The following is a 17,620-nucleotide window of genomic DNA, read 5'->3' on the forward strand; positions in this document are numbered from 1 at the left end:
TAAACACCTATAGTCTGTAAAGCATCCAAGTATGGAACAGATGTGACAGACTTATTTCAACTTCATTTAGATATATATCATGTTAACATGTGAATGAAAATAACATTATAGATAACTGATAAAACATCATCTTCAACAAATTTGAGAAGTGAGCCACAACAAGCAAGACAAGTATGTTAATTTGCTTCTCATGTAGATGTTTTAAAATATATTCTTCATAGGAAAATTAAAAATTAAATGAAAACAATTGTTGCCCCGTAAAATTTTAATACTGTAAATCACTTTTTATTCGCAAGAACTTTATTTTCGCGTAATTTAATTCTCACGTATAAAAGTATTCCTTACGATTATATAGAGGAATAACAACTATTCGTGAAAATTATGTCTCGCTTACAAAGAGTCAATGACAATCTCGCGAAAATAAGGTGTCGCGAAAATTTAGTGATCTACAGTAGATTTCATGAAGTTTTTCTAGTGAATTGTATTCAATGATCAAAAATATTTTATAATATGTACTAAAGCAGCTTTTAAATGAATAGCTTAAAATGTAAGTGTAATTTCTTTTAAAAAAAAAAAAGCAAAAAGAAATGTGAATTTTATCTATCATGATAAGACACCTTATAATATATAATTTATTTATTCGCTGCACTGAGTAATTAGATTTATTACCAAACTTGCTTTTTTTCATGAGGCAGGAAACTGTCAGGAATTTTAGGTCTTGGAATTTCTATTAAGACCGCTCCTTTCTGTGCTTAAAATTGATTTTAGCTCAAGTTCGTTGCACTGATTTCCAGTGGATATTTGGAGCATGATCAGTGTTATTTAGCATGCTGTACTAATCAGATTAAATTTTAAAAATATTTTTTCAAGCTTTATGCTTTCTTATAAAATTTAATGATTAAGATTAAAAAATATATAAATTGTATGATGAAATTCCTTTCGTCAGCCTGATAAAAAAGTAAAAAAATATTTGTACATTTATTGTTAAAGAGATGCTACAGTAACATAACTAATGTGATTCTGCCCTCATCTAGAAGTTGGGTTCTAAAATGTAAAAGATTCAGATTAATAAAATCACATTGATATAGGCCCTTATACCGTATATCCATTTTTTTTTGCATGTTGGAAATTTTTTAAGTTTAAAATGGTAATGTTTTTATGTCACATTATAGCTGACATAATTTCTGCATGTTTTAAATTTCGCGAATTAAAAATGGTGGCAAAAAATGCGAAAAATAGATCATCGCGAAAAAACCCCCTGATATACGGTACTTCAGGCTCTATTGGCTGATTCTATGCTGTTGAGTATATGCATAATAAAATCAGCAGTATACATGTATGTATAAAGTCCATTTTTATCTTCTCATATTTCTTGATCACAAAACATGCAATAAAACTACAATAATGCTTCTTAGCAGAATATAACCAAAGCTCATTACAGAATATTACAGAGCCTGTATGTGTCATAATATTAGATAGAAATATACAATTGTTACATAAGTCTGAGAAATTCACTAAAACAGCTGAGCCAAATGTTACCAAATCTATATATTATAAAAGAGATTATAAATAATTTTTTTGGGTCTTTTTCTAGTCCTTAAACCATATGGCCTGAGATAGAAGATTTAAACCTTATAACCATAGGCCCTAAGGTAAAATGATCAAACATTTCACCCATTAGACTCTGAGGTTAAACATTCCACCATACACTCATACTGGGCCTACAAAACATGAGTGAAATCTTACACTCATAGGGCCTAAGGTACAAGGACCAAATTATACATCCATAGGGCTTAGGTACAAGGGTAAAACTTTACACCCATCAGACCAAAGGTATAAGGGTCAAACTTTACACCCATAGGACATGGGGTACAAGGATCAAACCTTTCACCAAAGCCTTAAGGAGTATCAGTTTCAACACACAAAAGGCCTGAGAAACCAGGATCAAACGTTACTCCTAGTATAGGGACTGAGGTACAAGTTTCAAACATTGCACCAATAGGTCTTAAGGTGCAAGGGTCAAACTTAACACCAACAGAGCTTGAGATACAAGGGTCAAATATTTAAGCCACAGGGTTTGAGATAGTAGGATAAAACTTTACCCATAAGACAAGGGATACAGTGGTCAAACCTTACACCCATAGGGCCAGAGGTACAGGGGTCAAACCTTATACCCATAAGACTAAGGTACAAGGGTCAAACCTTATACCCATAGGGTCAGAGGTACAGTGGTCAAACCTTATACCCATAAGGCCAGAGGTACAGGGATTTAAACTTTATACCCATAAAGCCAGAGGTACATGGGTTAAACCTTATAGTATACCCACAAGGCAAAAGGTACAGGGGTCGAACCTTATACCCATAGGGCCAGACGTACAGTGGTCAAACCTTATATCCATAAAGCCAGGGGTACAAGGGTTAAACCTTATACCCACAAGGCAAAAGATACAGGGGTCAGACCTCATACCCATAAGGCCGGAGGTACAGGGTTCAAACCTTATACCCATAAGACTAGATGTACAAGGGTCAAACTTTATACCCATAAGGCCAGATGTACAGTGGTCAAACCTTATACCCATAGGGCCAGAGGTAAAGGGGTCATACCTTATACCCATAAGACTAGAGGTATAGGGGTCAAACCTTATACCCATAAGGCCAGAGGTACAGGGAACAAAACTTATACCCATAAGGCCAGAGGAACAGGGGTCAAACCTTATACCCATAAGGCCAGAGGTACAGGGTTCAAACCATATACCCATAAGGCCAGAGATACACGGGAAAAACTTTATACCCATAAGGCCAGAGGTACAGGGGTCATACCTTATACCCATAAGGCAAGTGGTACTGGGGAGCAAACATACCCATAGGACAGAGGTACAGGGGTCAAAACTTGCACTCATAAGGCCACAGGTACAGGGGTCAAACCAAATACCCATAAGACTAGAGGTATAGGGGTTAAACTTTATACCCATAAGGCCAGAGAAACAGGGGTCAAACTTTATACCCAGAAGGACAGAGGTACAGTGGTAAAACCTTATATCCATAAGACTAGAGGTACAGGGGTAAAACTTTATACCTATAAGGCCAAAGATACAGGGGTCAAACCTTATACCCATAAGGCCAGAGGTACAGGGTACAAACCATATACCCATAATGCCAGAGATACACGGGAAAAACTTTATACCCATAAGACCAGAGGTACAGGGGTCAAACCTTATACCCATAAGGCCAGTGGTACTGGGGAGCAAACATACCCATAGGACAGAAGTACAGGGGTCAAAACTTATACTCATAAGGCCACAAGTACAGGGGTCAAACCAAATACCCATCAGACTAGAGGTATAGGGGTTAAACTTTATACCCATAAGGCCAGAGAAACAGGGGTCAAATTTTATACCTAGAAGGACAGAGGTACAGTGGTCAAACCTTATATCCATAAGATTAGAGGTACAGGGGGAAAACTTTATACCTATAAGGCCAAAGATACAGGGGTCATAACTAATACCCATAAGGCCAGAGGTATAGGGGTCAAACCTTATACCCATAGGGCCAGAGGTACAGGGGTCAAACCTTATACCCATAAGGCCAGAGGTAAGTCAAACTTTATTCCCATAAGGCCAGAGGTACAGGGGTCAAACCTTATACCCATAAGGCCATAGGTACAGGGGACAAACATTATACCCATAAGGCCAGAGGAACAGGGGTCAAACCTTATAGCCATAAGGCCAGAGGTACAGTGGTCAAACCTTGTACCCAAAGGGCCAGAGGTACAGGGGTCAAACCTTGTACCCATAAGGCCAGAGGTACAGGGGTCAAACCTTATACCCATAAGGCCAGAGGTACAGGGAACAAAACTTATACCCATAAGGCCAGAGATACACGGGACAAACCTTATACCCATAAGGCCAGAGGTACAGGGGTCAAACCTTATACCCATAAGGCCAGAGGTACAGGGTTCAAACCATATAACCATAAGGCCAGAGATACACGGGAAAAACTTTATACCCATACGGCCAGAGGTACAGGGGTCAAACCTTATAGCCATAAGGCTGGTGGTACTGGGGAGCAAACCTTATACCCACAGGGCCTAAGGATAAAAGGTCAAAGTTACATTGATAGAGCCTGAGGTGCACATGTCAAAACTTTCATCCTTGAGGCCTGAAGTACAAATCTTATGCCCATAAGGTCTATGGTACAACTCTCAAACCTAACACCAACAGAGCTTGAGAAACAAGATTCAAACGTTAAACCCAGTGGGGTTGAGTTACAAGGGTTAAACCTTACACCTATAAGGTCAATGTTACTATGTTAAACCTAACACAGGGCTTGAGATACAAGAGCCTAACCTTACACTAATAGGGCTTGGAGCACCATGGTGAAATCTTTCACCCATATTACCCGAGGTTCAACGGTTAAGCCTGACACCCATAGGACCTGATTACACCCATAAGGTCTAAGGTACAAACCCTACAGGTGTCAAAACTAACGTAGGGCTTGAGGTACAAATGTAAAACCTTACACCCAGAGGACCTGAGTTACATGGATCAAACCTTACATAGGTACCGAGGTACAAGAGTCAAAACATGCACCCATCGAGGTTCAAGGGTCAAACCTGACACTCAGAGGACTTAAGGTACAAGGGTAAAACCTCACACCCATGGGGCCTAGGATATCATGGTCAAACCTTTACATTCATTGGGCTTGAGGTAAAAGGGTCAAGCCTCACACCTACGGAGCTTAAGATGCAAACCCTACACTCAAAGGGCCTAAGATGCAAGGATTGAACCTTACATTCATATGGCCTGAGATAAAAGGGCCAAACTTCATAGCAAAAAAACCCCCCAAATTTTAATTCTGCAAACAGAGTGAACTTGTTTGCAAGTAGAAAAAGAAAAACTTTGAGAGTCTTGAATTTTCTTACCCTTCTTACCACTTCTCCATAAGAGAAAAACTATTTGCATCATTACATGAATGTAAATGAGATTCAGCGAAATAAGCGTAATGAAATTGGACTCCAAAAATTTCTGCTTATGTAGCTTCCAGCTTGGGGGCAAAGTTTATAGAAAATGCAATATACATGCTTGAAAATCCTTTCTTTACTTCTGGACTGTGACGTATGATCAATGAATTAAACTGAGTTCTGGATTATGTAGAGAAATCATTACAGCGAAAACATGGAAATAAATCATAAAAATGTATCAGCTGTCTATGCTACTAGTAATTAGAATCTTCTTTCGCATTTTATACAAAAATGTCGCTCAGTAAGATCTTTTTAAAGGTTGCCTAAAATATTCTGCTATCATATATTAAATCTGACCATGTTTTATTTCTCTGAACTAGAAATAAAAATAGCTACTCACAGATGGTCCTGCTCTTAAAAAAACAATATCAGTATTGTGATGTCTCCATTCCAATTTTCATTGACGTTGTTATGTTCGTTTTTACCGTTTATTTTCGTCCATTTCGTATAGAAAACAGAAGCTTTCACAGTATACTGAGAATTCTAGCAGGTGCTCCAAGTCGTTTACTTTTGTCTTTTCCTCGCGTTTGTCATCAAAGAGTACTCGACAAACAAACAGTATTAATAAACGTGGGTGTTTATCTAAGGTAGGGGCAGTGAAAACTATAAACCTTCACCATCGTAAATGGTTATCGAAAGAGTCGAACAAAAGTCTAACCTACGTCATTATTGGAAATTCTCCGAAGGTGATAATAACCGCCGGGGTTACGCTCCTTCTGTAACCGAACTTACTAAATGTTCGATTCTTTTTGTTAAATTTGATTTCTTGGTGCTTTGATTGGAAATAACTTCACGGTGTGTCTGTATTCCATTACTGTACATATTCCCGCTATACTTGATCTTGGGGGAGAAATATCGATATTGGACCCTTGTTTTGACCTTTAGATACCAATATTGATCACTCTGTTGTTACTCTATCTGCTTTTATTATTTTCTTCATCTGTAATGGAAGGGAAATTTACTTAAGCGCACAAAAAATGGATCGTCTTTGAGAATAGTTATTAAAGAGCGTACTCTTTGTCTTTGAGTCCTTTGGAGAATTGATTACTAGTTTTGTGAATGATTTAGAGACAGTTACTGATAGAGCGGTGTTGTAAATAGAAGGAACGTTGGACTTTCTTTCCATATTATCTTAGATGAGACCAAGATAAAACGGAGAGAGTAGAATCGATGTTTCCAGAGGAGGCTGTCCGCTTTTGAGTGGGACGAATATGTTCCCAGAGAGATAGAGACATTAGCATTTAGACTCGGCGATCATTCCGATGTGTGATTTTTCTTAATGACTGAAGGCGGTATAAACCCTGAAATGGAGACAGTTATTTCATATTCGGTGTTATAAAAGTTTTAACTAAAATTATTACAGATATATTTATACGAGATTTTTTTGAAAAACCGCTGTGGATTTAGCCGAATTATTTCTGAAATGTTCTTGACATCGCAAGTTACTTTGTTTGAATTCCATCATAACGTTGATGACATATACACCTCAAAACTATCGATTTTTTGGACAATGGATAGATTAAATCTATGATAGTCCCCAGGGATCGTGAGTTGTGACAGCATAGTTATCTAAGCTGAGTATCACGAATTACACCTGCTGTACCCGTGTGTGTTAATTCAAAGACAACGGCAATGAATTAATGTCAATTTTAAAGAAAATTTTTTAAAACGATGTTTGGATTTTTAAATAGTATTGGACAGTTGTCATTTTCACCAAAGAGAACAAAAACCGTGAATGAAGGTACGTAGTTGTTGGTATATTTACATTTGTGAGTATATGGGCTACGATTCGTCACGTGTTTAATTCTTTATGAATGAGAATTTTAACAGAAAAAATCGCGGTCTAATAAAAAATATCAATACTTTCAATAATTACGAGTAAGTTGAAGCAGAGAACGTAAGCCCCCCCCACCCCCACCCCCAACGCGTGTTCTGATCAGACGAAAACGCTTAATTGGATAAATTATATCAGTAGATCCATATATAGTTTAGAAGTAAGTTTTAAATACTGTGTGGCATATTTTCAAATTTAAGTTACTAATGTGTTATATTATTATTAATTTTTCCATATTAATGTAAATTGCCCTATCAACCTTGATCAATACTACCAATTTTTTTTTCTTGTAATTTTTTTTTACCATCATGAATGGAATAGTAGAATTTTTTTTTGTGTTGGCTAATGGTATTTTATTGTACATGCCCTGTCACAAGGAGCTATTTTAAGAGTCCCATTTGGCCTGTATTAATTCTCTGGGGTTTAGTTTCCTGGGAGATCAGAGAATTTTATCAGCAAGTGAAATTAAGCTAATAATGGCATTGTTCTTGTCACTGTCTGGGGGGGTGTCTTTATAATAAATCTATTTATGTACCTTTGCGGAGTTGAGGTTTATTGACGTAGAAGATTTCAGTTGGGTTAATTTTGTCATCATCCTCTGTAAGAATTTATCAATACACTGCCAGTGATTTACATTGATTTATTTTTGAAATTCCTAATTGGATATTTTTGCCTGATGAGCAAGATAATAAGAGTTGCATTTTGAGATGCTAATAACCATAGTAAGCAAGTTTTTAGTATATGTTCTTATCAAGCAGATTTAGATGTAAATATATTTTCCATTGTTAATTTAATATTAATTAATATCATTCAGAGTATTTTGTTTATTCAAATAAACATTTATAATTGGAAAAATCCAAAACAAAGTGAAAAGTATTCCCCAATTCAGAATGATTTATGCAGGAATTAGAAAGTTCAAACATGAGAACAAATGGTAAATATACAGAGTGTATAAGAACAAGATATTTTTAACAAACATTGTCTATCATTACTTAACAACCACCCCCCCTTTCCCCAAAACAAGTAAAAAAAAGTGGGGCATTTTCTTGGGCTCTCCTTACTTATCATGAATTGCTAATTTTTAGAAATCTTCAAATTAACAAATACTATGAAATCAATATTTTTTTTTTACATTACTGTAATTTCCTTTGTTTTTGTGTGAAGAGACCCAGTGGCACAATTTATGTCCTTCACAAAATGCAAAATTTCAAACATACAACAAGTCAGCCCTATTGCTATTCATCTACAAAATCAAGTTTCCACAACCACTTTTTTACCAGTAAACCCCATATTAAAGAATAACTGATTTATATTAATAATTAAGTAATTACGTTGTGGAGAACTCAATTACAAATCCATATTGTTAGTTATAAAAACGTAACAACCAACTGAGGTATATGTATTTGATGTTTCAGAATTACACACTATGCAAATTAAGTTTCAACTTAGGATTCTTCATTCTGCAATGGTATTTTTAGGTACAAAGTGTAAATAATGGATATCATACATTTATTTCCGTTTATTTTAGGAATCGACACCAGGATCCGATTTAGTTTGGAGCCCCTGCCTGGAGCCAGTGCCTTTGACCAATGGAAGGACGCTATGAGGGCCGTGGCCAGACTGCCTCATGGGATACCCGACAGCTTCAGGAAAAAGGTTTGTATGCGCCTTAACAAGAAATGTACATACTCCAGGTGTAAAAAAGGTTTGTACGTGCCTTAACAAGAAAAGACTTAAGTTTAAAGTACATACCCCATGTGGAAATATTTCCCCCAAAAATTGAAAATAACAATTTGGCTTATGTTTATATATGATTAAAATGATTAAAAAAAAATTATACAGTTTTACTATAATTTGATTTAAAGTGAAAAAAGATTTCACATTAGATTAAATAACAATGGTTGTAGAAAGGTAAAATTTTTAACATCGTTACAGGGTTACAAATTCTTAATATTTTAGAAATTTATTATTTGCATCATTTGCAACAAAAATTAAAGACTCAAAAATATATACCAATCCAGGCATCCATTTTTTTGTATGCATCATTTGTCCTTAAGATTAATTTTAGTAATCATTCTATGCTAAATCTGGCAACATGAACTATATTGGGTCTGAGGCAGGATATCTGTTCTTTGTACAAATGTCAAGATATTGCATTATAATGGATTTTTCCTGTCTGCAGAAAAATATGACCTTCTAGATCTATAGATGTACTTTAATGCACATTCATTACTAGCTTGACATAGTGTTAGCAATTCTGAATCTTCCTACAAGGCATCTTTAACTGACCGTTATCACACTTCACAAATGGATGATATTTTTGTTTGCATTTTTTTTTAGCATTTTGTCATTTCTTGGGCATAGAAAGAATTGACAAATGGACTGTGTAAAAATCAAACTTGTTAAAGATTAGGCTGGCTGAAATTAATTCTTCATTTAATGTCACCTTAAATCTCAAAACCTAAGAGGGATGAAGAATAAAATCAAACAAACAAAACTTATAACAAATGAATATTCACTCATTTACAAATACATAAATATCTGAGCATCAAGTTTTCTAATAGTATTGTGATGAATTTGTATTCAATTTTTCAGTATAAATTAGAGACACACCTCAAACAAACCACATACAAGACCCAAATATTATCTATTCCTGTGCAACACTGTTTCAGTTGCTAAAAATCAAAGAAAACTGCAGAAATATAAACTTTAAAAATATCAATTTGTGTTTTTTTAAGCATGCCAATTTCTCCAAAATCTATTCAGGCAGGTGACATTATTAAACATAGAATTAACTTTAGACAGCCTCATGGAATGACGATTATGTTAGGTTACAAGACAAACAAATTTTATTAGTTCTCAAATCAGACAAATTTGCACATTGATTATATGTAGAAGATCAATGGAGACCCATTATGATGATATAATTGTCTGTTTATCATGAAAAATTGAAATGGAAGTCTTCAGAAGTCCCTGTCTGTGATAGTTACAGAATCTCTTAATGTTTTCATTGTTTTTATCTATATTGAGTTTGTATTTTAGGTTTGGCTGAGCCTGGCTGATAATTACATAAGGGAGCAGAGCATTGATTGGACGAAGACTCTCCGATTCGCGTTTAATGACCGCAGTAATCCAGATGACGACTCCCTTGGGATTCAAATCGTCAAGGTAAAGTACATCTAATGTGGTCAACTGTTTTATACATGGAAGGTGTAAAATTGCCAAATATGGTAGCAGCTACATGTAGTAGAATCTTACAAATATTTATCACTTCAAGAATGCTCAGCAGTTCATGCCAAACATAATAATTTGTTACAAGTCCAAGCAATTTAATATTAATGATAACATTGATACATGTATTTGAACCTAACATTTTTCATTGATTAAAATTCATGTTAAAGATGACATTTCACATACAGCTGTATTCTAATCATAGAGTACAGTATTGGGAAATTAGCTCAGATCATAGTGCTGCACAAAAATTTACATTGGATAAGAGTCAGCTAATATGGCCTGGGATATTATTTCATTGATTTTTTTTTATGTTGCATGAGTATGATACTGATACATGATCCTTATGGCAGTTTACCAATTATACAAAACAATCTTTGTGTCATCTTATAATTTAATGATATAATTTTTAAATTAAATATTATTTATCAGGATATTCCCAGATTTTTCTGTTGTTTCACCACAACTGCATTGCATTAACATGTGAACTTCAAAGTTGCTTATGATGTTATTAAAAAATACATCTGTAGAATTAACCACAAACAGAGGAAGTCATAGAAGAATCAATTCTAAAACATGATGATCTGTTTTATTTCAGGACTTGCACAGAACAGGATGTAGTGGATTTAGTGGACAGGAAAATGATGAAGACCGATCGGTACTGAAGAGGGTGCTGCTGGGATACGCTAGATGGAACAAGAGCGTTGGGTATTGTCAGGGCTTCAACGTTATAGCAGCCATGTTACTGGAAGTGATGGACAGAAAGGAAGACGATGCCTTAAAGGTAACAGACAGCAAGTTTTGTCCACTTTCAAGTCAAGTCTGTCAAGTTTCAGTATAAGTTGATGTTCTGTCCACTATAAACCTCTCTGTCAAGTTTCAGTACAAGTTGATTTTCTGTCCATTCTAAACTCTCCGTCAAGCTTATGTTTAAGATGATGCTTTAATGGTAACAGATGATAGGTTTTTTTCATTCTTTCCAAACTCTTTATGATAATTAATTAGGGTCAAGTTTCAACATTTTATTGATCCAAGATAAAAGGACACCTTTATAGTGCAGTAAATCTCATTTACTAAGAACTTGGATATCACAGATTAACTGATATAGTGATGTTTTTATCCCTTCCTAAATTCTTAGCTAGTCCTAATCAAATCTCAGAAACTCTCATATTTCTTTTGTACATGACAAATTTATTTCATGGCCCTGAGAAACAAGATAAAAATAACGAAAATTTCATTTCACTTTTCATTTACTCGGAGTTCCTCGGATGACTCGTACCATATAACCTTGGACGTCAACGGTGTTCTACCATCTTGCTGATTCAGTCATGTGATCTTATTTGAATTTCTTTCAAATGTCATATATTTGAAATCAAGGTTATTTTGTGGCACACGCAACAGTTTTTTCTTGCTTTCAAAGCCTATTAACATGAGGTTGTAATCAAAACCTGTTTATGATAAAGAATTGTACAAATTAAGAAACATTTTCGAAGAACGTTATGCAGAGCGAAATATGAAATGAGTGATAAGGCAGTTTTCAGTGGAGAAATGTAAGGATCTGATGCGTATTCCTCCATGAATCACATCGGAGGTTTGAATGGAGCGAAGCAGAGTCAGCTGAGGATTGCCGATTGCTTTTCATTTGTTAGAACTACTTTCTGTAATTACACGAATCTTTCTGCGTTTTTTTATTGCATATGCATATTTTTGTTTATCACAATCAAACATTACACACAGCTCACAAAAATTTTGAATGTATTGTATACTAAATAACAATTTGCTAGCTTGATAAGTAAGGTGTCGTGAAAAAATAGTAAATAATGTTTAAAGATCTCAAAAAGTTAACATTTTGAACTGACATTATTTTTTTTTATTATTTATATTTTGTCATCCAAAGTAGAAAAGGAATTAAATGCCGCAGATCTGAAGCTCTGTGATTTACAGTAAAAGAATCTGGTACAGTTTAACACTTGATATCATATAAGTAATCATGTTTTATATGTATCTTCATAAAAATTGTGAGAAAGTAAATTAAAAAAGGACATTATAAGCATTCTTGTTATCAATATTTGGAGTTTCTAGTCTCCTTATGAAGTGAGAAATGTGACGATAATGGCTCTTAGCTTACTAATGACACTCAGGTCCTTTGTCACAGAAACTTAATGGCTCTAGGAATCATATCAGAGCCTGCTTAATTTGTTCTTGTTTAACACCAGATCTGTCTTTTACTCTGGGCTCTTGTTCAACATGCAATTCTAGCAAGCTGGCTTCTGCGTCATAAGAAATTGAAGATAATGCTGATGAGGTTGACATTTACATGGAGAGCAATTAAGGCTCAGATAATACCTCATTTGAATGTAAGATTTAGTACATATATGGCTTCATGGCAGAAGCTCATGCTGAGTAACAATTGATATATGTCCTGTTGAACATCTGAAATACAGTTATACTGGTGACATTAAATATCCAATACTGATAGGGAGGATAAAGCTCCAGGAAGGAAGAATTTGCGATCCTACAGGGGTCGCACAGGAGTTATGATTGATAGGAAGGTCACCCAGTGTCTGCAGTGATCTTTTGATAGATTAGAGCTGTTGATAAACTTAGAATTAAAAGGAGATCTGTTTGGAAAACACTGATACCCTCATATGACAGCTCATGGCAAAGGTTAAAGTTTCTCAATTGCAAGTTAAACTCCTAGGTCTATATATGAAAAAATGCTGTTACTCAGAGAGAAGCCTGCTTGAGTTCACAAGGAATACACCTGCAGAGTATGAAAGCCGGTTTAACAGCTTTGGCCAAGTTAAATTTTTCAAATGTAAGTCAAGTCCAAGGTTTAAGTCAAGACCATTAGGTCAAGAGTTATCAGTGATGATTAACAAATGACTTAGTTTGAAGCTGCATAGTATCAGAGGAACTTAGAATGTCTCGATGCTTGCGATAGGAAAATCGTATGTTGAAATGTCATCTGCAGCATATCTTGTGTTTGTAGCTTAATTACAATAATTATTTAGTAGTTGCAAGAAATTGCCAACAAACATTTTTTCCAGTGCTCAAAATAGTTAAAAATTAAAACAGAGTTAATAAATTAGGTAAGTTAAATGCTCTTCATTTAAGATTTAAAAAATTATATAATTTAGAAACTTGTGTATTTGCATGACTGTTTTTAATTTGTTTATAGTATTTAAAAAAATCACTAGTACACTTTTCTTGAAATATATTGGAAAACAGAAAAAAATAGGTATTTAATTGAGCAGCCTGTGATGTAAGGTTCAGTGGTGCTTTATTAATTAAGAGTATACAGAAATCAATACTTATAACATTCTCTTTTAAGCTCTGTAATATTACTGGGGATAATGGTGAGAAATCTGGAGGTTGGAATACATATTAACACCTCTCTGTCAGCTGATCTATCGCGTGTTGTCAAGGATACCATATCTATTTAATACCACATAAAGGAAGGTCAAAGTTATTGTCAAAGCAAAAAAAAGTTAATGGAATCTAATACTGTTGATTTCTGATATACATGATATAACTGGCATTTATAGTCTGAAGTTGAAGGCTTTATAGATCTCTCTGGTTGTCAATTGTCAAAAACTTGAAAGTTTTTATGATTTAAAATAAGCTAATTATTAAATGTAATATATATTTAACATAAATGCCCGTATTAAATAATTGATATAGGGAATGGGGACAGATTTTCAAATAATTATAATTATACATTTTCTTAATTAAAAAATTAAAACAATATTAAACAAAGTTTTCTTTTATAACTAGTGAATTTTCTTCAACTACCAATGCCACTCCCTAACCTCTTTCTTACTTTACAAAATAAAAATGTTTTAAAAACTAAAAGATTGGGATTTGACAGTACAGAAAGTCTAGCACGAAGAAGGCGGAAATGCAGATCACCTAATTAAAACATTGCGAAGTTTAACCATAAATTGTACAGATCGAGAAACAAATTTTGAAAGGAGGGAACTGATTGAAATATTAAGTTTTTGTTCAAATCAGTAAAAATGTCCATCCCTGGAATATGGCTGTGGTTCAGTTTTTGCTGTGGTTGCACAATTCTATCATGCTTGAAGTAAACTCATCAGAGCCTCACAGTGATAGAGCGGGGCTTCCTGGGAGATTGGCAGGAAATTGGATTTTCCTGAAGCTCTATAGCTTATGTGACAGTAACATGCTTACTTGTAACATAAAACTGGACAGAATGTGTTAGTAATATTTTAATTACAACCAAGAAAATGCTTAATTTGTCAGATAAAATTTATAAATAACAATGTATGTAAAATGCCATAAGGGAATCAAATAGACATATACATGTAACAACTGATTTTCAGAAGATTCTTAAAAGGCAACTAAATAATTTTCTTTTTTGAAAGAACAAAAACTATTAAAACTGCCTGTCATTACCAAGCAAGCTTTCAGCCTTATTTTCACTTCATGAGCAACTTCCAATATCGACCCCCCCCCTTCCTCACTCACACACAGTTTTATTTTTCTAAAACGTTTTTTTACTTTATATGGTACATCATGAACAAGTGTATTAAAATGATAGAAATGAAGTCAATATATCTGTGCACAAATATTCGCTGCTAGCTACATCATCATTGATGTGTAACTTATAGAATTAGTTGAGCATTGATAAAGAATGTTTATACATTCATTGTGTGGCAATTTAATACTTTATTGGTATTTCTCTTATCAAAGAAACTTAATTTCTCATCAGGGAATTGTATGAACAAGTAAATGCTTTTATGTATAATTATTGTTGATATTTTTTTCATGTCTAAACTTTTTTAATTTTTTTAAGTTACATGGATTTCTGTCATTTTCCCAGTTTGAAGACTGATTAAAATGATATCTAAACAATAGTTTTAAGTTTGATGTAATGCATTTTTAATTTTTTTTTTTACTTTTATTGCTGTCTGTTAAAACCAGTGTTAACTCAGTGTATCTCAAAATCTGTTACTATAATTATACATATAAACATTTATTCACAAGTGATTTTACACCTATATTCATTAAATAGACGAGGTCTAATATAAAGAAACATTTTAAAAGTACGTCTAAACCATTCCTATTGCAGCTCATTTTTTCACAATTTCTTGATTCAATATGCTTTTCATCTGTTACTATGTTGAATCATGCATATGATCACATGTTTAATTTAAGTAGATATTCAATTTCAGGAAAAAAAATATCTTGAAGAATTCAATGAAATAGACATTTTTTTTCTCATTGGTGACTAATTAAGGTCAAGACATAAACATTATATATAATTGAGAATTTATATCAATGTTCATTGGATTTATTGATTGTTTTGTTGTTTAACGCCCCCTCTTGAGAATTTTTCAATCATATGGAGATGCCTCAATGTTCATAGGAGGGAATAGATATTAAAAATTTTTCAAGATTTGACATCAAAAAAGTAAATGTTAAATTAAAAAAAAAAATTCCATTAAATAAGCTAGTATGTACACTAAAACTCTTTTATAATGTCAGTTATAACAAAATCACTGGGACGTATGAAATTACTTCGCTATATCCGTAATTTGTTATATTCGTATAAGGAATTCGTGAAATAAATGTTCCTGGGGATCCAAGATAACTTCACTATATCCTTGAATTCGCCATATCCGTGTTTGTACTAAACAATTAAGTTTTACTGTAATCACCAAAAAATAGGGATCTAAGGAATATTTTAATTGATTCAATCTCTTTGAGGTACTGCTTTACTTCAGTTCATTTCAATTTATTCCTAAATTAGTTCTGTCAGGTTCTGCAAAGCATAAATGCTCATTAAATGTAGACATTTACGATATCTATGTAATTGTTTATGTTTGGTCAACAACAATATTCCACTCCTGCGTGGTATGTCAGTTCCTTTGACAATACAAGACTTAGTGCTATATTGATGAGTAGGTTTCCTGGTAAATCAATTTAATGTTCTCAGGTCTGCATGTCTGATTGACATAAAACTGTGGACTCCCAGGAGAACTCTGAGGGATTCTTTTGGGTCAATTGCCTGACATATGCTATGAATTTCAAAGTAACAGCTTTGTTTTTCTGCCATCTATCTACTAACTGGTCAGTGTCTTGTTGTCATTAGAATAAATAAGTTTATTATAGAATTCTCATATTTACATTCTAGATAAGGATTAAGAAATATTTTTTCATCCCTTTTTTCGAAGACCTGATGATGTTTCATAATTTACAATATAAAGTATTAATATACTATATAATAATTTGTAATGTACTATGTAACACTTAAAAAGACATGATATTGGAAGAAACAATTAATATGGCAAACTTCCCCCCTCTGCCCCAGTGAAATCTGGTGGTTTGCCTAGGTCCACTTCATTCTATGAAATTTTTTATTGATCGTTCATAAATAAAGCTGTCTGAACATCATAATTAGTCAGTAGATCCTCATAAATTGTTGTTAAATCTTTGAGTCGAATTTCTTATTTTATGTATAAAACATAAATACGTATTTATTAAGGTGTTATTGGAGAAGGTACTCCATAGTTCTTTCATCATAGTCATGTAGATGTTTCAAATAACTGCTTCAAATCCCATTGTGGGTACTTGATAGGACAGTTAAAATAATTACCCTAATGGACAAGGCATTTTTCATTGGAATAATCTCAGTCCAGCTGTTAACAGTGGACACTGAGTTTTATTATGCTAGTGGTTAACTACAGCAGACTCTGGTGCCCCATCCAAGGGAGACAATGACTCTTCATTTGGTAACACAGAAACTTAGCACAATCATAAATCTTAAGCTCAGTTAGAACAGTATAGTACTGATCACTTCTGCCTGTTTTGACTCTGTGCACATAATTAATAAGGGTTTAGAAATGCCTTACATGCACCTCCTTTAAAATGAAGTTTACAATCAGCAAGGAAAATCTTGCAGAATGTTTTTTGTAAATGTTAATTAAATTCTGCAAGTTTACTCAGTAAATAACACATGCTGGTGCTATTACTAGTTTTGTCTAGTGATTGTTTATGCTGGTACAGTTTACCTACTCAGGTACTACTACAGATTTATACAGGTACACTTATTCCTACAGGTGATGATTTACCTGATTGACCATGTGTTACCTGAGGGTTACTATGCTCACAATCTGAGGGCTCTGTCAGTTGACATGGCGGTATTCCGTGACCTTTTGAGGGTGACCTTTCCTAAGCTCTCAAAACACCTAGACCACCTTCAGAGTGCTGCCCAGGACAAAACCACAGGTAAAGACTAGTATCTCTCTCTCTTCTCTCTCTCTAAGTCATAATGGATGAGCCTGAAAGTAGTCATCATTTGAAACTGGTGCCCATACACATGTGCTAATTATACTATTTAATTAGATGAATTTGAAGAATTTGTAATTCTAATTGTCTTTTTCACCCTCATCAAAATCCATTGATGGTATTGGAATCTTCTAGCTGCCTCAACGCATGCTCTTGCAGATTTTTTTTATCCTGACAAAAATCAGATCATTAAAAAATTAAAGTCTTAGCCACAACAGTTG

General features: G+C 34.1%; 1 protein-coding gene across 1 annotated transcript; it reads left to right on the top strand.

Annotated features, from left to right (window-relative positions):
- Positions 1-6,650: 6,650 nt before the first annotated feature.
- LOC134250373 (TBC1 domain family member 30-like) lies at positions 6,651-17,339 on the top strand (the record flags this gene model as incomplete). The annotated part of the gene is made up of 5 exons (XM_062732730.1): positions 6,651-6,761; positions 8,383-8,510; positions 9,897-10,022; positions 10,684-10,869; positions 17,171-17,339. Coding segments are annotated over exons 1-5 (679 nt in total), but the record flags the coding sequence as incomplete, so codon positions are not given.
- Between the last annotated feature and the right edge of the window lie 281 nt (positions 17,340-17,620).

This window comes from Saccostrea cucullata, unplaced genomic scaffold (assembly GCF_032062105.1).
Source record: "Saccostrea cucullata isolate Sc308-1 unplaced genomic scaffold, CSIRO_AGI_Scuc_v1 ctg16542, whole genome shotgun sequence".
NCBI classification, from domain to species: Eukaryota; Metazoa; Mollusca; class Bivalvia; order Ostreida; family Ostreidae; genus Saccostrea; species Saccostrea cuccullata.